The sequence below is a fragment of the Hippopotamus amphibius genome, chromosome 7 (genome assembly GCF_030028045.1).
Source record: "Hippopotamus amphibius kiboko isolate mHipAmp2 chromosome 7, mHipAmp2.hap2, whole genome shotgun sequence".
NCBI lineage: Eukaryota > Metazoa > Chordata > Mammalia > Artiodactyla > Hippopotamidae > Hippopotamus > Hippopotamus amphibius.
In genome coordinates, this window is record NC_080192.1 from 46417600 (window position 1) to 46441126 (window position 23527).

General features: G+C 39.7%; 1 protein-coding gene and 1 non-coding gene across 2 annotated transcripts in view; one reads left to right on the forward strand and one right to left on the reverse strand.

Moving 5' to 3' along the window:
* The window catches only part of KCNMB4 (potassium calcium-activated channel subfamily M regulatory beta subunit 4), a 65136-nt gene that overhangs the window by 18639 nt on the left and 22970 nt on the right, over window positions 1–23527 (reverse strand). The window contains exon 2 of the mRNA XM_057740456.1: window positions 20117–20244. Coding sequence (XP_057596439.1) covers window positions 20117–20244 — 128 coding nt within the window. The remainder of the gene's footprint in view (window positions 1–20116; window positions 20245–23527) is intronic.
* On the forward strand, window positions 12961–13033 carry TRNAW-CCA (transfer RNA tryptophan (anticodon CCA)). The gene has a single exon. It is a non-coding gene; the product is annotated as a tRNA-Trp (tRNA).

The following is a 23527-nucleotide window of genomic DNA, read 5'->3' on the forward strand; positions in this document are numbered from 1 at the left end:
AGAAAAAGACCTACAAAAACAAAAACAAAACAATTAAGAAAATGGTACTAGGAACATACATATCGATAATTACCTTGAATGTAAATGGACTAAATGCACCAACCAGAAGACACAGACTGGCTGAATGGATACAAAAACAAGACCCATATATATGCTGTCTCCAAGAGACCCACTTCAGACCTAGGGACACATACAGACTGAAAGTGAGGGGATGGAAAAAGATATTCCATGCAAATGGAAGTCAAAAGAAAGCTGGAGTAGCGATACTCATATCAGATAAAATAGACTTTAAAATAAAAAATGTTACAAGAGACAAGAAAGGACACTACATAAAGATTGAAGGATCAATCCAAGAAGAGGAGATAACAATTATAAATATATATGCACCCAATATAGGAGCACCTCAATACATAAGGCAAATGCTAACAACTATGAAAGAGGAAATCGACAGTAACACAATCATAGCAGGGGACTTTAACACCCCACTTACACCAATGGACAGATCATCCACACCAAAAATTAATAAGGAAACACAAGCTTTAAATGACACAATAAATCAGCTTGATTTAATAGATATCTATAGGACATTACTTCCAAAAACAGCAGATTACACGTTCTTCTCAAGTGCACATGGAACATTCTCCAGGATAGATCACATTTTGGGTCATAAATCAAGCATTGGTAAATTCAAGAAAATTGAAATTGTATCAAGCATCTTTTCAGACCACAACGCTATGAGATTAGAAATCAATTACAGGAAAAAAATTGTAAAAAACACAAACACACGGAGGCTAAACAATATGCTACTAAATAACCAAGAGATGACTGAAGAAATCAAAGAGGAAATGAAAACATACCTAGAGACAAATGACAATGAAAACACAATGATCCAAAACCTATGGGATACAGCAAAGGCAGTTCTAAGAGGGAAGTTTATAGCGATACAATCCTACCTCAAGAAACAAGAAAAATCCCAAATAAACAATCTAAACTTACACCTAAAGAAACTAGAGAAAGAAGAGCAAACAAAACCCAAAGTGAGTAGATGGAGAGAAATTATAAAGATCAGAGCAGAAATAAATGAAATAGAAACAAAGAAAACAATAGCAAAAATCAATAAAACTAAAAGCTGTTTCTTTGAGAAGATAAATAAAATCGATAAATCTCTAGCAAGACTCATCAAGAAAAAGAGGGAGAGGATTCAAATCAATAAAATTAAAAATGAAACGGGAAGTTACAACGGACACCGAAGAAATAAAAAGCATCATAAGAGATTACTACAAGCAACTATATGCCAATAAAATGGACAACCTGGATGAAATAGATTCTTAGAAAGATATAATTTTCCAAGATTGAATCAGGAAGACATAGAAAATATGAACAGACCAATCACAAGTAATGAAATTGAAACTGTGATTAAAAATCTCTCAACAAACAAAAGTCCAGGACCAGATGGATTCACAGGTGAATTTTATCAAACATTTAGAGAAGAGCTAAAACGCATCCTTCTCAAACTCTTCCAAAAAATTGCAGAGGAAGGAACACTCCCAAACTCATTGTATGAAGCCACCATCACCCTGATACCAAAACCAGACAAAGATAGTACAAAAAAAGAAAACTACAGACCAATATCACTGATGAATTTAGATGCAAAAATCCTCAACAAAATACTAGGCAACAGAATCCAACAACACATTCAAAGGACCATACACTATGATCAAGCAGGGTTTATCCTTGGAATGCAAGGATTCTTCAATATATGCAAATCAATCCATGTGATACACCATATTAACAAATTGAAGGATAAAAACCACATGATCATCTCAATAGATGCAGAAAAGGCTTTTGACTAAATTCAACATCCATTTATGATAAAAACTCTCCAGAAGGTGGGCATAGAGGGAACCTACATCTACATAATAAAGGCCATATAAAACAAACCCACAGCAAACATCATTCTCAATGGTGAAAAACTGAAAGCATTTCCTCTAAGATCAGGAACAAGACAAGGATGTCCACTCTCACCATTACTATTCAACATAGTTTTGGGAGTCCTTGCCACAGCAATCAGAGAAGAAAAAGAAATAAAAGGAATCCAAATAGGAAAAGAAGAAGTAAAACTGTCACTGGTCGCAGATGACATGAAACTATACATAGAAAATCCTAAAGATGGCACCAGAAAACTACTGGAGCTAATCAATGAATTTGGTAAAATTGCAGGATACAAAATTAACACACAGAAATCTCTTGCATTTTTATACACTAACAATGAAGGATCAGAAAGAGAAATTAAGAAAAGAATCCCATTCACCACTGCAACAAAAAGAATAAAGTACCTAGGAATAAACCTAACCAAGGAGGTAAAAGACTTGTACTCAGAAAACTATAAGACACTAATGAAAGAAATCAAAGATGACACAAACAGATGGAAGGACATATCATGTTCTTGGATTGGAAGAATTAACATTGTGAAAATGACTATATTACCAAAAGCAATTTACAGATTCAATGCAATTCTGATCAAATTATCAATGGCATTTTTCACAGAACTAGAACAAGAAATTTTATGATTTGTATGGAAATGTAAAAGACCCCGAATAGCCAAAGCAATCTTGAGAAGGAAAGATGGAGTTGGTGGCATCAGGCTTCCTGACTTCAGGCTATACTACAAGGCTACAGTGATCAAGACAGTATGGTACTGGCATAAAAACAGAAGCACAGATCAATGGAACAGGATAGAAAGCCCAGAGATAAACTATGGTCAACTAATCTATGACAAAGGAGGCAAGGATATACAATGGAGAAAAGGCAGCCTCTTTAATAAGCAGTGCTGGGAAAACTGGACAGCTACATGGAAAAGAATGAAATTAGAACACTCCCTAGCACCATACACAAAAATAAACTCAAAATGGATTAAAGACCTACATGTAAGGCCAGACACTATAAAACTCCTAGAGGAAAACATAGGAAGAACACTCTTTGACATAATTCACAGCAAGATCTTTTTTGATCCACCCCCTAGAGTAATGGAAATAAAAACAAAAATAAATAAGTGGGACCTAATGAAACTTCAAAGCTTCTGCACAGCAAAGGAAACTATAAACAAGATGAAGACAGCCCTCAGAATGGTAGAAAACATTTGCAAACGAATCAACAGACAATGGATTAATCTCCAAAATATATAAACAGTTTATGGAACTCAACATCAAAAAAACAAACAACCAATTCCAAAAATGAGCAGAAGACCTAAATAGGCATTTCTTCAAAGAAGACATACGGATGGCCAAGAGGCACATGAAAATTTGCTCACCATCACTAATTATTAGAGAAATGCAAATCAAAGCTACCATGAGGTATCACCTCACACCGGTTAGAATGGGCATCATCAGAAAATCTACAAACAGTAAATGCTGGAGAGGGTGTGGAGAAAAGGGAACGCTCTTGTACTGCTGGTGGGAATGTAAATTGATACAGCCACTATGGAGAACAGTATGGAGGTTCCTTGCAAAGCTGAAATTAGAACTACCATATGACTCAGCAATCCCACTCCTGGGCATATACCCAGAGAAAACCATAATTCAAAAAGACACATGCACTCCAATGTTCACTGCAGCACTATTTACAATAGCCAGGACATGGAAGCAACCTAAATGTCCATTGACAGATGAATGGATAAAGAAGATGTGGTATATATATACAATGGAATATTACTCAGCTGTAAAAAGCAATGAACCTGGGACATTTGTAGAGACACGGATGGACCCAGAGACTGTAATACAGAGTGAAGTGAGTCAGAAAGAGAAAAACAAATATCTTATATTAACACACATATGTGGAATATAGAAAAATGGTAGAAATCAACCGGTTTCCAAGGCAGAAATAGAGACACAGATGTAGAGAACAAACATATGGACACCAACTGGGGAAAGTGGGGAGGGTTGGGGGGGGAATGAATTGGGCGATTGGGATACCAAATTGTACACCCTAAATATATGCAGCTTATTGTAAAAAAAAAATAATAAAATAAAATAAATTAATAATAAAAAAAGAAAAGTCTGCAAACACTGAAAAAAAAAATCACTGAAAGAAGTTATTAAGTGCCCTTTTCTCAAAATTTCCAAAAACAGGGTAGAGGTTTCCCTTTGAAATTAAATAAGATGGTATCCACAGGCTTACAATTGAGCTGGTGTCTTCCAGATTGTCTAATATCTTGATTCTGTGATGCTAGTATTCAAACCTACGCCACTGTTTCAGGTGAATGAAGACCTGGGTTGCACCCAGCATAGTACCTGCACACACAGAAAAGGACTCTTTTGAAAGATCCCTTCAACAGCCACATTTTGTATCATTTCCCCAAGCTGAATTCATGTTCTCAGCCCTCCCTCCAGGCAAAGAGGACATGGAAAAGTAGCAGGAGATATATTCACAGATCACACACGTGCGATGTGGGTGTGAGAAACTGTTTCCAGGGAGAAGATGACAAACATCCTGATGCACTGGAAATACGCATCTGAGCAGGGATTCCACCGGGTGTCTGTAAGGCTGGCAAGAGCTTCAGAATTTGGTTCTCAAGGAAATGAGTTGGGTAAGGGATCCCCCCAAATGTCACTGTGTCTTCTCACCATCTGAACAAGGCTGGACATATTGTACATGGTTGAAATGTAGCATTTAAAGGGAGGTGATGAAACATTTCCCCCATGATTTCTGGTATAAAATCAAGACGACAGGGGTTCCTTAACTAGTAAAATTTAAGTAGCAGCAGAGCAATGAGGGCTCACCCACCCCGCCGTGGTTCAAATGTAAATGCCCCCACAAAGAACGGTGATCTCAGCGGGTCTGCCCAACTCAACGAAGCCTGGATTTTTTCCCAGTGGTTCCCACACCTAGAAGAGCAGGACACTGTGCTAAGCTCGAAATGAGAGCTCAGTAAATGTCAGTGGAATAAGAAAGGAATCAAAACCCAGCAAACACAGAGTTTCAGTTAAGCAAATTTGGGAGGATGGGGGAGGTGGAGGTGGGGTTAGGATCCTAGACTTCAGGGACATTCTTTCAAAGGCCACATATATTTGTTTGGAATTGTAAATACCATAGACATAGTTGCATAAACAGTCATGTGTATTTGCGTGTGTTTTTACCAACTTTGCCAACTCTTTTCAGATAATTTCCAAGAGAAAGCAATCGTGTTTACTATGCTTTTTGTCATTACAAAATTTCTTTTCTTCCCTTCCTACTTGGTTATTTAAAAATCTAACTCTAGCCTGTCCAACCAATCCATGTGCGTGTAACTACTGTCACTAGTGGTTCCTGTTCCTTCGACTCACCTGCCTCAGCCCTGCTTGGATGCTTTACCCTCCCCGAGAAGCATTCCAGCACTGCTGTTCCTACCCGTGGCTCTGTTTCATATCTAGCGTGCGAGGAAATGCTGCCAGCACCTAGTAAAGCCACTACCGATGAGCCCAAGCAGGTGAAGAGACATTCTACTTTTTCCACACCTCTGAAAAAGACCCTGTAACTCATTCTGCAGCTTACTCTCAGGAAATCACTATTAATGCCTGATTAAGTGAAGTTCAATTCCCTGTAATTAGATCCTCAGTGAAGAAAAATCAGCCAGTCACCACAATTTCTTTTCATTTCTAGACCTCTCTCATCAACAGGGCTCCATTATTTTGGCAGATCTGAAGAGAGGATCTGAAAAATGTATCCTGGGTGGCGGAAAAGTGAATTGCATATCTTTTTGATTATTATGAAAACTCGAAGGAAACTGGGTTACCTCCTATTATAATATTGTCATTCTATGTTTCCCAATTGTTAAAAGCCCATTTCATTAAAATGTATTATGCACCAAGCACTTATTTTTTTAATTAAATAATTAGCAGAGTATATATACTTTGCTGCTGCAAGTAGGAAGATAGAAACAGGCTAGCATTTCTATCAAGCCTAGCAATGAATCCTTCAACCTAACCCCTAAATTATACTGTAAAGAGTACATAAATAATAGCTTCATGTTCTATTTTGTTGCAGTCTGTAATGCAGATATTTCTCTTGGTAAAAGTGCACTGAACAGATACTAAAATACTTCAGGTCCAGTAAAATTAGCTAAATGGTCAAGCTCTTCTCCTGACTGATAAACATGCTTATACATATACGTTGGAGAACAAAAGTTTTATAGAGAAATGTGCATAACAGTGAAAGAGGACTTATGGTACAGTAATGGAATTTTTTAAACTTGAGTAATTAAAAGACCCTATCAGTCAATCATAAAGTTTCTCTTGGATGTGCCAGTAACTTAACTTTACCCTGGTAGCATGTGAGACTCAAAATTCAAGAAAATACATAGCCATTAGACTGTTGGACTAAACCCGATGAAGAGTTTGAAAATCACTAAAAATTTTCGGCACCAGTATTCCTAGGGAAATCTGTTTTTTCTTCTGCCATGGGAATAACATTAATGTCCCAGAGAAGGGCCACTCCTTCAGCCAGGGTCCTGCAGTGATAAAGGCGTAGGGCAAAGCTGCATATGACCAAAGACAGACAGATACTGAAGCAGGAAATGCTTGGTATCTCATTGGTATGAGCCACTGAGATTTTCAAGTTGCTATCCCAGCACCATTTAGCCTAAGCTGACTGAATCGCACAGGTACAGGCTGGGGAGTCTACAGTTTTACCAAGCAAACAGCCACGATGGTCAAAACTAGTCCTCTTAATCTAAAGCACAAAAACAGTTTGCAGGTGCATAGCTGAGTATTTTAAAAGACTTGGTTGGTACTCAATTCCCTTCCATACAGCCCTTCAACAACACTTGCAACACCTACAGTGTGGCTGGTGCCGGGGTGGTGCTGGTGTGATGGTCTTCACGAGCCAGCGGTAAGCTTGCGGGCAGAACACCATCTGCTTCTGTCCCTATTCTCATCAACCGGCACAAGGCCAGGCACACACTCGAGGTGCTCTGTAAATGTCTGTTGTTTGTTTACTGTTGAGATACATTTCAAAATGCATTTATACAAAGTGCAGAGGTGATAAAAGAGAAGGAGTACCTCCATGTGTCTGGGGAAATAAGAAGGAAATACCTTTTGAGCAAACATGAAAGAAGAAAAGGAGTATAGAGTCCAACTTTCTCAGGAGAAGACACAGCACATACAAAAGCACAAGTCCCTTCATCTGGCATTTCAGACTATTTTGCCACCAGTGGTACCAATTAAAGAATGTTATAATTGCAATCTCATTGATCACATTTCACTGATGTCATCCTATGCCAATACGGGCTGGAATCCCAGCTGACGTCAGCAGCAGTACAGCAGAGTGCTTAAGAGCCTAGACTATGGAGGCAGAGTGCATAGCTTTGAATCCTGCTTATGCTACTTGTCAGCTGTGCGATCTGTGCAAGCTGCTTAACCTTTCTGCGCTTTATTCCCTTATGTATAAAATGAGAATTATGACAATAATGCCTTGCAGGGATGTTGTGCAGATTTAATGAGATTCAACGTGTAAAGCACTTTTGCTGGAACAGAGCATCCACTATATGAAGGCGTTGGCTATTGCTGGCTGAGGCCAGAGGAAGATTGCCAGGGAAATAGTCATGTCTCTGTCTATGACTCAGTCCTTTCCAGCATTTTTATCAATAACTTGGATAAGGAGATTGAAGTCACTTTGATTTACAATCAGGATAACATTTTACAATGGAAGAAATACCAAATATGATGCGTGCCAGAATCAAGATTCAAAATAATCACGAGAATGGAACAATCAATAAAAAAGCAACAGTATGTATTAATATAGGGATAAACTTAAAATTTTTGCATTTAAACCTAGAACACCATTCTCACAGTGAAATGTTTGAAATGGGGAAAGGGAGAGACTTTAAGAGTAGCATGTATAAAACAGATGTGGGGTAAGTTTGATTAATTATAAACTCTGTATGAATCAGCAGTGGGTTGGGGCTGCCAAAATAATAATAATAATAATAATAATAATAATAATAATAATAATGCCATGTCAGGTTTATTAACTGAGTTTTAGTTTCTAGATTGAACAATGGTGGCAAGAACGTTCTGCCCCTCTGCACGGGCCAGCTCAAACCACGAAAAGAAGAGCATCACAAGCAGTGAGCACAAGCCCAGTCCCGACAGCGATGGCAGCGTGGACTGGAGGACCCCTTCAGTCTGAGGGTCAAGGACTCAGGTTCAGATCCTTATCTGCTCCTCCCTGATCATGTGACCTGAAGGCTCTTTCTTCTTCTTTAAAATTCAGATAATATGGCCTCCCTTCCTTCTGAGACCATAGTGCTAACCGAGATGCTTTTTTTTTTTACTGTGGTTAAAAATATATATATATATATACACATACTTGCAAGCCCATATGATAAAATTTGCCATTTTAAGTACACAATTTAGTGGTGTTAATTAAACTGGCAATGTTGTGCAACCATCACCATTATCTCTGTCTGAAACTTTTCCATCTCGCCAAACAGAAGCTCTGTAATCATTCAGCAATGACTCCCCTTTCCCTCTTTCCCCAGTTCCTGATAACCTCTAATCCATCTCCATCTCTATGAATGTGCCTATTCTAGGTACTTCCTCAAATGAATTACTGAGAACTAAAAATGTCTGGAAATGGAATAGGTTGCTACAGGGGAGGCGACGTCCACTGTCACCAGAGTTGTTAGAGAATGGAAAATACTTTCAAAAAACATGGCAGGGATTCACTTTGGGTTGGAATAAATGACTAGAAAATGTCTCCCAGATCTGATACACTCTACGTGTGTTAGAAGCCACTTCTGGCCCCATTTTATCCAAGATGAAACTGAGGCAAGAGCTCTTCAGTAAGTAGCCCAAGGTCATACACCAAGTCACGAAGAGAGCTATGGATAGAACTCAAGTCTCCTGACGCACAGCCCTGCCCCGCATTCCACCAACTGACGGTGCTGCACTCTGTGACCTACTTGTCCTAGGCTCCTGTAGTTTTCCTCCCAAATACCCTCAGAGCTTTGTTTGATAGCTGCATAAACTATCTTGAATGAAAAGTGATTTAATAACATCAAATTCTTAACTTTACTGCCAGGATGATAAAAGCTGTTAGAAGATGAATTTGCAAACATAAAAATACTTTGAATAAGCATCAGAAAACACTCTCAAATTTATATCCTAAGTAATGTACGGCCATTTGGATGTCAGATTTTGAAAGAACACTGAAACGAATTCAACACATATTCTATAGCATACTGGAGAAGCCACAGCAATCACTGCTTTTTTTTAAAAAGTACAGATTTTGAGACCAAAGAGAGCTTTCAGTTCTGATGTAATCTGTCTTAATATGGAACCAGACACAAATGTACACAGAAAAGATTCAATTTGGGTATGACTCAAGATTCACTGTTTTGTTAAGACTCAATATATATCATTGGTCTTAGCATCTAAAGAGAAAGTCAATATATTCCTTTAAGAAATAATGACAAAGAGACGAAACGAGAGAGTAGCACAGACATATATATACTACCAACTGTAAAATAGATAGCCAGTGGGAAGTTGTTGTATAACAAAGGGAGTTCAACTTGAGAATGGAAGATGCCTTAGAGGACTGGGACGGGGAGGATGGGGGGGACTTGAGGGAGGGTGGGTGGGGAGCCGAGGGAGGGAGGGAATACGGGGATATGTGTATAAAAACTGATGATTGAACTTGGTGTATCCCCCCCAAAATAATAAATAAATAAATAAAATTAAAAAAAAAAAAGAAAAAGAAACAATGACAAAGCCAGTCTCTTATTTAAAGAAAGATTATATGAAATATTTTTCAGAGTAAACAGAAAATAAAAATAAACAACTCTATTAAAAATTAAATTTTTATCAAATAACAAATCTAGCATATAGCAATTCATTCAAAGGTCAATAAAATTTCCCTATGGAATTTATTCAAAATATCACTTCCCATATTTATATGCACATTTCCCCCATTTGTATCCTAAGAGGTCTGCCAGTAAATATGAGTTTTTTTTTCTTTAGTAATTTGTCTTATTAAACAAAAAATGAAAAGAAAGCTTAGAAGCCAACAGAACAATTACATTCAACCTATAATATCAATATATTAAAAGAAATCTGCTTTTAGAGCTTCATAAGTCAAAAACAAATGCAAAGACACAGCCAAAGTCAATTATAATTGACCAATCATTTTTCACCATATTGGTTAGAAATGTATTCAGACACACATATATAAGCACGTAAGTGTTATTCGTCCCACTTAGTTAGAAATCCAGAAGTAGGTGGGCCAGGGCAGGGGGTAGCTTACTCCACGAAGGTGCTAGGAAGCTGGCGTTTTCTATCTTTTTGCTTTACTCTTCATCATGTGTGCATGCACCTCTCCACACATATCACCTCAAAGCTGCAATATGGCTTTTGCACGTCTGGCATCAAGCCACATCCACCTACTTCTCTGCCAGGACAAAAGTAGTGGAAACAGCAGCGCAGGGTACTTGCAGCAGGAAAGCAAAAGCTTTCCTAGAACCCCTCCAATACCCAGAACAGACAGCCGAAGTCGTGCAGTCCATCCTCTTCTTGACCTGATCCCCGATTACGCATGAGGTGTATCTCTAAGTCTGTGGATTCCACTTCCGTACAATCTCATGTCCATTTCCTCCTTCCCTTCTCCACTAATTCTGCCTTTGCCCAAGCTCTTTTCATCCCTTGTTTAGACTGATGTAGTGATTTCCAATTTGTTTAATTAACCTTCCTCCATTTTTGGCTCCTATTCAGCCTGTCTTCCATGCAGCCACAAGACTGGTCTCCCTAAAACACAAATGTGATTGTTATTCCTCCAGTGCCCACAGAATAAAGTCTAAAAGAGCGTGCCACAGAAGCACAGCACTATCTGACTCAGCCTCTGCCAGTTCACCTGTCACGTTCCCCCTAAATGCACTCTCCAAGATGTGTAGCTCTTTCCATTTCTTTCCGTTGCCTGTAAACACTGCAAATCTCAATGCCTCGGAACATGTTTTATTTTCCCTGAAATCCCTTTCCCTAGTCTTCACTTATCTGGAAAGTTCCTATTCATTTTTAAAAAAAATACAACTCAGACTTTCCTCTGTCCACTCCTTATCACCATTCACGTAGGTCCAAGCACTACATCCTGTGTGTGTGTGTGTGTGTGTGTGTGTGTGTGTGTATGTGTGTAATTACGGCACTTACTAAACTACATTCCAATTGTTTACTTACATGCTGGTCTTTCATAGCAGTCAGTGAGTTCCTTGAAGACAGAAACCAAGTCTTATTATCTTTGATCACTACTATGTGGTATAAGGCAGGTGATTAATAAATGTTTGTTGAATAAATGAAAGAGTAAATGACTGAAATGATGGTAATTTTATGGACGAAATCTAGGACAATGAAAAGGGTAACACCATGATAGAAGAGTGAGATGCTATTTTGTGGCAGGATGATTTTATAGCCCCTAAAACAATATTGTTTATTTCAAGGAAAGGAGGCAGGTATTCACGTAAGTGAATTTTCCAAACAATTGAAGTTTAACCTTTTCAGTTGAATATAAACTAATACAAATATGAAAATATAATTGGTAACATCTTTCTAAAAATGCATTACACATTTCCTTGCCTTTTAAGGAGAGTATATTGAACCAAATTTAACTTTTTTGATGACTCAGTGTCATCATTATGAAACTCAATTACTGTTGAAGTAGGAGGACTGTCTGCTCCTTCACTAAATGGCTCCAGACTGTTAACCATTTGGTTCTTTGCTAATTTTCTTTCTCTCTCACCATTAGGATTTGATCTAGCATCTTAGGCTGTTGTAACTGTACAAGCCTTCAGAATCAGGGAATCACAAAATCATAAAACTTGAGAACTAAGAGGACTCTTAGAGATCATTTAATCTATCAATCTACCACATTTTGAAGATAAGAAATCTAAGCCCCACGTAAGTGAGCATTCCTTTTCTGATCGACTGTTTTTAACTTTGTGTTTTAATGGCTTTCAAACTGTGTCCTAAAGAGCTTTCTACTCAACTTTAGCTCCGGCCATTATGTTCATCTTTCTCTAAATGCTAAGGGCAAATTTAATTTGGAAATATATACTACCGGACACACATACTCTGAACGAACTTAAAAATTAGGACATATCTGTTCAGTATCAGAAGTACAATGTATTTATTTTATTTCACAATAGAATCCATTCTTTTTAGTTATTTTTGTGTATTCCACTGCTTTACTCATTAACCAAATCTCTATTATTATGCATTCACTCAGCCTCCAACCAGTGAACAACCAGGCTATTCACTCATTAGCTGTTTCTATCTTAGTTATTAGAAACTTACAAAGCAAGGAAACAAAAGCACATACATTTACTAAGTAAGTACTCACTCTTGTGCAGATATAATCCTTACCAACACAAAACAAAACAAACAAGCAAACAAACAAAACCCCTGGGACTTCCCTGGTGGCACAGTGGTTAAGAATCCGCCTGCCAGTGCAGGGGACACAGGTTCAAGTCCTGGTCTGGGAAGAACCCACAAGCCGCAGAGCAACTAAGCCCAGAAGCCACAACTACTGAGCCTGTGAGCCACAACTATTGAGCCCATTTGCTACAACTATAGGAGCCCATGTGCTCTAGGGCCTGTGCTCCACAACGGCAGAAGCCACCACAATGAGAAGCTGGTGCACTGCAATGAAGAGCAGCCCCCACTCGTCGCAACTGCAGAAAGCCCACATGCAGCAACGAAGACCCAACACAGCCAAAAATAAACAAATAAATAAAATTTAAAAAAAAATTAAGGAAAAAAACCCCTTAAGATAAATAACATTATCCTAATTTTATAGATGAGGAAATCAAGAGCATGAAATTCCACATTTACCCTAGGTCACATTGTTACTAAGTGGTAGAGGAAAAATGTAAACCCAGATGCCTAATGCTACATGGTGGCTACATTAAAGAATTCATAATCTATAAGAAGAGAGGGGACTTCCCTGGTGGTCCAGTGGTTAAGACTCCATGCTCCCAATGCAGGGGCCCCAGGTTCGATTCCTGGTCAGGGAACTAGATCCCGCGTGCCAACAACGAAAGAGCCCGCACACCACAACAAAGAGCCTGTGTGCCGCAATGAAGACCTGGTGCAGCTAAATAAATAAATTTTTTTTTTAATAAATAAAAGGAGAAAGATACATACTCAACCAACTCTATAACAGTGTGATAAAAGCAACCATAGCCCTGTAGGAGCTCAGAAGAGGAAGTGACTGATTATAACTGAAAAGGTGAGAGAGGGTTACACAGTGGCCTTTGAAGCAAATCTTATTAATAGTAATAAAAATAATCATAGCAAACACTTTTATAGGAATTAGTATGTTAGGCGCATGTCATCTCATTGATAACCTCACAATAACCCTATTATTTCTCCCTTCCTCAAAGGGAACTGAGGCACAGATAGGTTAGAGTAACATACCCAAGACCACACATGCTAGAAATGGCTGGTTCCAGGGTTCCTTCTAGAACCACTCTAGTGTGCAAATTCCTAGACATGGGAAACGGTGAAGGAAGAGGAGAGAGACAGGGGCAAAGGCCTGGATGTGCGTGAGAACCAGAGAGTAATCTGAGGTGATCAGAGCAGCTGGAATTAAAGTGAAAACATTTAAAGCAGGTCATGTCATCACTCTCCATCACTGGCTGCTCACTGAGTTTAGGAGAAATGTAAACGCTGCCTACTCTCTCCACAGTCAACACTCACCACTCTCCTTCTCCCTCACAGCCCCTACCCCGTCATGTGGGCCTTCCAGTTCCTAAAACTCACCCACCTCTTTCTTGCCTCAGAAACTCTGCACGCGGTGGTGTCTCATGCTGAAATGCTGTCCCCCTCACTTTTTACCCAGCTAGCTCTGGACCATCTTCTGGTCTCCACCTAATTATGCTTCACTCCTACAGGCCTTCGAAATTCCCCACCTATAACATCTCACAGCAGCATCCCTGGCTTTTCCTTCATAGCATTTACCGCACTTTGTAATTATCTGTCTAATGGCATGACGACAGACTGACTATAAGCTCCATGAAGGCACGGATCACTTCTGTTTTTTCTTTTTTCCCAACTGATGGACACACGATTAAACAGCAGAAGTTGAACCTGGAATTGGGAGGGAATAGTCTTTGTCCAATGAACAATAAGAAGGAAGAAAAATTTAATCAAGGATTGTGACAAAATCAAATACAGACTTGAATAAACTACAACAAAACTCAGTGTAGTGTAGGTGATGGACTAGAGAAAGGCCAGGCCTAAAAGACCCGTTGAGGGTCACTTCAACAATCTATATAGATAAGAAACAGCGAGGGCCTCAACCCAGGGAATAAACTCAAGACCTCACAGGTGGTGTGGCTGGACTGGTTCATTTGATGATGGTGTGTGTGTGTGTAAGCCCGCTCTGCATCCTCTGGGAAGTGTTATCCACTCAGGACGATAAAATTTAAGTACTTAAAATTAAACCTGTATAGAAAAACACAATGCTCTCCATAAGAGGAAAAGTTCAAAAAATAAAGACCGATCACTCTTCCTTGTCCTTCGATTCAAAGGGAATTACGGAATGAGTAATCGCTTTCCAGGGACATGCCCTCCTCAAGGGGAAGCTGGTGTAGGCAAAGATGAGGGAGAAGAATTGTATGGAAAGACGGAGACTAAGAGACATTTTCTAGCCGTGAAATGGGGATTTCAAGACAAACTCAGTACGGGGGCATCCCTCGGGCTTTGCTGAGAAAGGATAAGCCAAGGAAAGGCTAAGAGAGACAAAAATAGTATAGCGAGGATACGTGTGACCTTACCTAGACCAAAAAGTGTAAAATAAAAATCTACACTTTGTATGGAGATTGTGAGCTTTGAGGCTGAAGGAGACACAGAGCCTAAAGGCTGTAAAGGAAGGTCAGGAATGGAGGAAGCCAGGGGCAGGTTCCACGGAGCCTGCGGCGGGACGTCACCACAGCAGCGTCTCCATGGTGTCCTTCTTGGCTGCGGGTGTGTGTGTGTGTGTGTGTGTGTGTGTGTGTGTGTGTGACTGCACGGGGACTGTCCTTCCACGGCAGGCATGGCTGCTGGCGGCTGCTCTGGCCACTGCATTCTTTTCCTAAGTATAACTCACCTCAGTAAGGCTTCAACACTGGAAATGCTAAGACTCCAATCATCTTTGTCTTAGATTTTTAAAATAACACCCTTTTCTTGAACATGGAAACTTCTTGGTCCCTTTTCTCCCTAATTTCCTGAATTTGAGTGAAATCTAAAGGTTACTTTAAATATAAAGTTCATCTTATCAAGAGCATCTGGGCGTCTCTACAGTAAGTCTATTTTTATTTCATATTTAGCAGGAGTAAAAAGTGTACTAGGAGTAGATGGCACCCAGGAGCTGCCATGTTTCACACCTCCAACCAGCACTCTTGTTTCCTCTTGCAAATGTCATGGTAAAAGAGCCAAACTCCTAACTTCTGTTTTCCTGAAGTCACTTAAAAATCATGTTTTGAATGCTTCCGAGTTGTGACAGACCACCCCCACTTCTGTCTACACCCCAATAGTTTGAAAATGGGACAGCGAGATGATGGCTTAGGGAATGGGTATCCGTTCTGAAGGAGGAATGGTGGGCTTCAATGTACCACTGCTAAAGTTAACCTGACTGATATACAACTCAGGGTGAGCTCTTTTTCAGAGAGTTCTCACTATTTCAGGGAATGGTCCTGCTTGACTGGGTACTGAGGATATTCAGAGTTCGTGCCCTAAGGGGAGGCAGTCTTATCTGGGGGAGGCAGCCTTTAGAAAACTCGATGCCTGAGTGGGAATGAGGGGAAGTTATGAAGATGACTAGCAGCCAGGCAGGGCAGCCCGTGGGAGGGGGCGCCTGTCTGCTTCCACCTGCAGGCTCACGGTCACGCACATTCGGAAACCAGCTCCTGGTCCAGGGCTTGGAAGCGTAAAGACTCACCTGGTTTAGACAGTGGCGGCTTCAGTCTGAAACTGTCTTGACTGCTGGTGACTATTCCCTGCAGCTGTGCTCCCACCTCACAGAAAAACATCCCCACTTAACCTTTTTATTTCATCCTATCTTGTTTTCTTCAGGGCGAGTTCTGTTTTTGCCTTATTTACAATCTGTAGTCAATGTTTCCTTCTTCCTCAGCAGTTTTAGTCGGTACCCGACTCGACTCTCTGTATCCATTCCTGTTGCCCTCTCAGTTACTCACCTCCTCCCCCCAGATTCTTTTTCCAGTTGCAGCAAACTTCCTGAAAACGTAGTCTGCACTTCATAAAGCCTTCACAGTCTCACCTCCGCCTAATACAAAGTGCTTTCACACCCTGTGCTTTGAGACAGTACGTAAACCATGGTTCACGAAGATCACTTACATGCTCCCGACTGCCACGACCGACGACGTCTCAATATTCTGTCTTGATTACCCCTTTCTTTCTCCTTAAAACCCTTCCCCTTCCAAGTCTTTTCACTTTCCTCTCAACATCTGGCCACTCTTTCGCCATCTCTTCCCTTCATGACGTCAACACAGAGGACCCCAAGGTCCCATCAACATCTGTCACCTCATTCCAGTATGCATTTTTTCCAAACTTTGCTCCAATTACAGCTTGTGAGCCCGTGATTCCCAGATCCGTGTAACCCTGACCCTGAACTAAAAGTCTGTACTTCCACCTCTTTCTTTTGGGCAGCTCACGAGACCCTCAAAGTCAGCACAGTCAGAGCTAGACTATCTTTCCTCACACTCAGTCAGATGGGATGCCTCCCTTTTCCTCATCACGTGGTCATCAAGCTCTGGTGACTGTAATTCCAAACGTCTTTCTGAGGTATCCCTCTGTGAACTACTTCCACTACCATTGCTCTCATCCAGGCCCTCAAGCTGCTTTATCGGGACATGAAGATGGTTCATAGAAGGAGCTCTGGGAATCAGACAAGTTGGATTCCGGTGTTTTTCACTTAAAGACTCAGGTTTCTCACCTGTCAAGTGGGGCTAGTATTTGGAACTATTATAAGAAATTTGGTGAGCCAACCAAAATGTTATTCACAATGGTTGGCACATGGTAGCCACTCAAAAATGTTATGTTTTTCACTCCGTACTCTCCTTACAGTTCCTCCCATCTCTGAGCTGGAGCTCCTTGCCTTTAGCCCACCTTTCCTCTCCAATACACATTCAACTCTCACATCAGTTACTTTCTAAATCAGATACCTACTCATGTCAGTCTTTGGTTCCAAAAAAAAACCAAAAAACCTTTTCACAAATTTTCATGGCCCATATGACAAAGACCATCTCCTCAGTATGGCATTTATGACCCTTTAGGAATCTAACCCCAAGCTGCCTTTCCAGCTTACAAATCCACCACTCATTATATAACCTATAGAGCTAATGTACCTTACATTGCCAAGGTTTTTTTTTTTTTTTTTTATCACAGCCGCCCCATCTTCAAGGTCTTCCTCCCTTTCGTCTCTAGCTGATGAAGTCATACTTATATTTGCATAAGCATCTGTTTCCCCCAATAAAATCTAATTCCTTGGAAGCAAAGAACCTGCCTTACTATTCTGGCACATTATATTCATGATTCATTCATTCACCAAAATTTTTTCAACTGAGAACCAGGCACTGTGCTAAGTTCTAGGGATACAAAGCCAAAGAAGATATGCTCCACACCATTAACCAGCAGACAGTCCGGCTGGGAAAATGAGCATGCAAACAATTCCAGCAGGGAGTGACAGATGAGACGATAGGGCAGTGGCTCTCGACCTGGGTCATATATTAGAATTCCTGGAATCAATTTTTTAATCAATTTTTAAAAATGCTAATGCCTAGGTTCAACCACTAAAGATGCTAATTTAACTGGTCTGTGATGCATTTTTTTTAAAAGCTCTTCTGGTATAGCTATGATAGTGAGGGTTGCAAACCTCTGAGAAAGAGCTTTATACAGAACACAGGAGATACGCCTTATAGCTGGCACTTTTGGTTGTTCCACAAGTTCTGCCCCCTTTCTGCACATGATTCCTCCACATGATTTAGGAGACACTGCCTTATCGCCATCTCAAAGGTAGATTCCAATTGTTCTTTCTTGTGATTGGTTTAGGTGTAGGCAAGGGAACTCATTCTAAACAAGGATACCTGAGTGGAGGTTGGCTATGAAAAGTTGGGAAAAGGTTTTCTAATCTCAAGGAAAATATTTCAGGAGAGATAGGTTTCTTCCTGCCTTTGGACACTGCTGTGCTTGGCTGTGACATCTGCAACCACAGCAATCATACTGTACCCATGAGGGGAGCCACCTGGAGGTAAAACAGATTTAGAAAGGAGTGGCACTCTTGATGACACTGTCAAGTCATTGTATCAAACTACCCTACTATCAGTCCATCTGTGCATTTTTGGATGTATGAAATAAAAACTTTCCTAATTGTTTATGCTATTTTGAGTTTTCTGTTGACCTATAGCAGATGGTATCCTAACTGATACACAAATAAACTAAATCTGAAGATCAAAGAAAGCAGTCCAGAGAAGGTGTTATCAGAGGAGAGTCTTCAGCAAGGCAGTCGAGAAGCAGGAGAAGCAAATAAATAGGCATGGATATAAAAGTATAAGATATTCTTGGAACCTCACATAGTTTAGAATGGCTATTGCAAAGAATATGAGTATGGAAATGAAGCTGGAGAGGAGGGAGTCTGGAGTGAGAACTTGAGGAGGCTTGTATGCTGTGAATTAGATTAAATATGGTCACAAAACCTTTGCAGCTTCTTCTGCTTCTTCAAGAAGCAGAGTCTATTTCAACACCTCATGAATCTGTCTGGCTTCACGACTTGCTCTGACCAATAGACCATGTCAAAAGTGATGTTATACGAGTTTCAGAGCCAAGGCCTGGCTCTCTCAGCGCTGTCCTGAGGCTGCCGTATTGGAAGGAAGGCAGTCTGCTGGCAGATGAGAGGCCAGGTGGAGGAGACTGGCGGTGCTTCAGCTGAGCCAGCACCTAGTGCTCGGAGTGTGAGGGAGGGGGCCATCGTGGACCATGCAGCTAGTCCAGCCATCGGGTGAAGGACCAGCAGATGAACTTCCCAGCCGACCCACAGAATCATAAGAAACAATAAATGACTGTTGCAGTAGGCCATTAGATTTAGGGTGGCTTGTTATATATACAACAACAGATACCTGATACACAGGCCATGCCAAGATGTTTGGACTTTACTCTGAGACCTATGAGGAGGAACCTAATTAGACTCAAGTTTTAGAAAGACCGCCTTGGCAGCAACGTGGAGAATGTCTTGGGGAGGGGGGGTGCATGGTGGAAGCAGAAGGACTAGTTAGGAGACTGTCGTGTTAGTAGGGCAGAGAAATAACATGAATCTGACCTAAAACAGTGGCAGAGGGAAGGTAGAGAAGAGTTAATATGGGGTAAAATCAACAGGATGGTGAATAGAGGTTACAGGGTATAAAGCAGAAAAGTGAGTTAAGAATTACTCAGAGTTTCCGGACTCAGTAAATGAGCAGACGATAGTGCCATTCACTAAGAGGGGGACTACGGGAGGAAAAGAAAGTCTGACCTTGGATGTGGAACATCCAAGTGGCGATGTACAACAAGGAGCTGAGAAGATTCAATAAATGTTTGATGAACAAAGTACTATGATTAATCTGGGTGGGTACTGAAATACTCTGGTCCAGGCAGCTGCTGCAAATGGCATAACTTGAGTTCTCCCTATGTCAAGTCAAGTTTTAATGGTCTGAACTCCTTTTATGGATACTCGGCCAGAATAAAAAGGAGAAAGAAAGGTAAGATTTGATGTAGCCCAAAATGCTGATAAACCTGCACACTGTTCAGTTGGTGTGCATTAATCTGTAATTCTCAGGGAATATTCCTAGTATACGATGTTCTTATCTAAAGGCACCTTCTTAGTGTATCCAGAGGGTAAACTCTATGATACAAGCTCTCTCTTTTTTTTTCAGCTAGCAGATTCTTTACATGCCCCCCATTCTGTACAGTAAGAAGGGGCTTCCCTAACTACATGCTAGAAAGAGTTGAGACGATCTCCATGTTGTGTATTTTGTCAAGTGAGCACAATCTATGATTTACTAATATAATACACTACAGAGGCTACAAACAACTTTAATATGCACATGTAAATGTTGGCTTACCTTTGAAATTGATTAAAATAGCAAGTAAATGGCTGGGAACCAATCTCATCTTTCCAGTACTGTTGCCAATTCATGACACTTTCCAAGTTCTTCTGGTTTTCTCTCTTACAAGGAGGGATATAGGAGCACTAACAAAACAGAACACAGAGAGTAAACCTATTATTCTACAGAATATTCAGATATAGTCTTTTTTAATATACAGATGGCATTATGCTGATGGTAAATCGAATTCTCATCTACTCAATTTTTAATTTAACCAAATTGAAATTGCAAGACTATATTTCAAATTTTGAATTTGGTGCAATTACACAAAGTATTCCAATAACAAAAATACAGCCAAAAAATAACTTTCAGTCATTACAGCATAAAGATACTTTATAAACAATGTTATAATCTACTAGTGAACTGAAAGCATAACACCCTCGGTCTTTGAGGGCCTGCAGATCAACAAAGGGAGGTAACACAAAAGTTAATTTTTATCCCCAATCTGTAACGGACCTTGATATTTTCCTCTTCCACTTTTAACTAACAAATCAAGCACATAGCTCTCCCCAGATACTGCTCTCAACTGCTGAAACTCCAGCTTTCCTTTCTTACATTTTCTTGGACAACAAAATCAACAGAAATTTCCTCTCAAGTACATAATCAACGGATTTTGCTAACTGATGCCCTTTTCTAGCCATGCCTCTGACAAAATAGTTCTCTCCGAAGGGACTTCATTACTCTAAGCAATATAGATTCAGCAGAATTAGAAAGTTTCTCTCAACACTAGATGTTAAAATTAACCATCAGCATTCTAATCCATCTTCTCCATTTCGATCTTTCACCATGAGGAGGATGACAGTGAAGATGACGCCAGCTGACAGTTACTGAGTGTTTACTATGCCAGGCACTGTAATAAATGCTTAATAGGCCTTACCTCCTGTTCTTCTTACAACAATCCTATAATGATCCCCATCTTACAGATGAGGAAACTGAGATTTCTGTCAGCTCTACAACTGGAACTAGAGTCTGGTGTTTCATCACATTACACTCTCTGATATTTTTACTAAGGTGTTCAGTGTTAAGGAGCAGGAAAAAAATCCATTAGCTCTAGAGTATAATTTGAGTTGCATTATTTTAGAGCATATAATTTGTCAATGTCTTATCACTATTTTCCAGTAAAACAGAAACTTTTTAGCACGATGTACAAAGCTCTCCATAATCTGGTCCCTACCCTGTCCTCATCCTCACTTGAACTTGGGATGCAGTCATACAGAAGCACCTGCTCCCAAATCTGTCACGTGGAATTACACAGTATCATACTTGTCTGTTTCATGCCAGCCTCTCCAATTTGTTGGCAACTTGGGACAAGGGCTGTTTTCTTCCCTTCTGTCTTTAAACTTAGGACTATACCTGGTAACAGTGAAGTTTCAAAAATGTTGGTAAAATTAATAATAACACAGATAGGGAGGGTGGGAGGAAGTCACAGGAGGCAGGGGATATGGGGATATATGTATAAATACAGCTGATTTACTTTGGTGTACAGAAAAAACTGGCACAACAGTGTAAAGCAATTATATTCCAATAAAGAGCTTAAAAAAAGACATTAAATTAAAAAAAATAATAACACTTAGATACATCTTTATTTGAGATGATGAAGCTATTTTCACAGCAGTTAAACATTTTAAAATATAAACACATTTTAAATTTTAATAAATTTATTTTTCTGTTATATGTAACAAATTCACAACATGTTATGCAAACTGTCTCAATGCTTGAATCACTGCATAGTTATCCTCTGCATGTACAGTTTCACTTCTACTAATGACAATAATATAAAGCTAAAAAATTCTGTGAAATTATGAATTCTGAGTTCTTCAAAGCAGTAGTTGGGCTTAGAAGCAATGGAGACCATTAAACAGGACTCCAGTCCTGTTATTTGTTACTTGTTTAGGCTTGAGTAAATCACTTTCTTTTTCTGGATTTCATTTTTTCTAATCTGTTAAATCTCCAAAATAATTTCAAGCTCTACATCTCTACGATTCTCTTCTTGGAGATACAGCAAGAAGGACCCAGCAGAAGGCAAGACTACAAACACTGTTGCCGTATTTCTCCCAGAAGAGACCCTGCCCACTGGGGAGATGGCTGGGAAGCCTGACAAAGTCACCATTCCAGCCAGCAAGAAGGACGAGCGTGGCAGGTGTTTACTTGGGGACCTGTAGTTTGCATTAGGAAAATGTTCATAAGGGGCCACTGATTTTCCCACTGCTCATTTTCTATAATGTGCTGGATGTTTCCTTCTGTTAAAAATTCTTTCTCTATGTCATGGTCAGCTAGTTTATAAAGTGAGAGTAGGTGCCAAATGAGTGTGCTCTTTGTAGGAAGGAGAAACTTCTAGATTTGGAGGCAGATGATGTGAGGTGTGAAACCTGAAAAATTCATCAGAGCTCTTTTTGCAATGGGCATACTCAAACACAGGAGGTATACTAAGCATTTTAGGGAATAACAACCAAATGTAATTAAAGCAGATTTTAAAATTTGCCAAGTTAACTCAGTTTGAATTCTTTACTATTCAGCTTTGAGGGTGGCGGAAGAAATGGATTTAAAAGAAATGTCTCCACGAAATGACAACTCGATGATCTGACCAAGAGAATCACACCCACGTGTTTCTGAAAAAGTCAGACAAAACTTTCACTGAGTGTATAAAGTTTTGTATTAGGTATGTTGCGATTTTATGTGGGATAAAAGAAATATTTTTTTTGCCTTTAGGAAACTTTGAGCTAGTATGGATGGATTTTTTGGAAGCAAAGTACTCTTTCACGTTGGGGAAAATAAACTGTGATCAAAACTCAAGTATTTTTTCCATGGACTGCATTCTTTCCAAGAGTATCATAGATTAAATAATGAGCTTACAATACTCCAGCAACTTCTAAAGCTCACATCGGTTTGAAAGGAAAATTGTTAAAAGGCTAAACTTTAGGCTCTTAAAAAATCATTGTTTACTTTGTTATACTTTGATTGTCCATTTAGTTGGTCTTTAAAATTTCTGTGAAGCCTAGCTCAGATTCTCCCTAGATTCCTTTGCAATTTTACTTAGTGGATCAGTGTAGACTGTTAGAATCTTAAAATATGCTGTAAATAAAAATTCAAAGCAGTGTTCTAGAAAAAAGAATTCGAAAATCAGTCACAGAGACTTCTCTTCCTAGCTTGTTCAAGTCTTTGGTGCAAGTCTTTCCATGCACCAAAATGCTCTTTCATGACTATCTCTCCTTTGGGGGAGGGGCACGTCATAGCATCATCATCATCACTATCACCATCGTGGCTAACCTTCACTGACTGTATGTCAAGTATCTCACTAATCCAAATCTCATTGAATTCAAATGAGCAAACATTATAATCACCCCCATTCTACAGATGAGGAAACTGAGG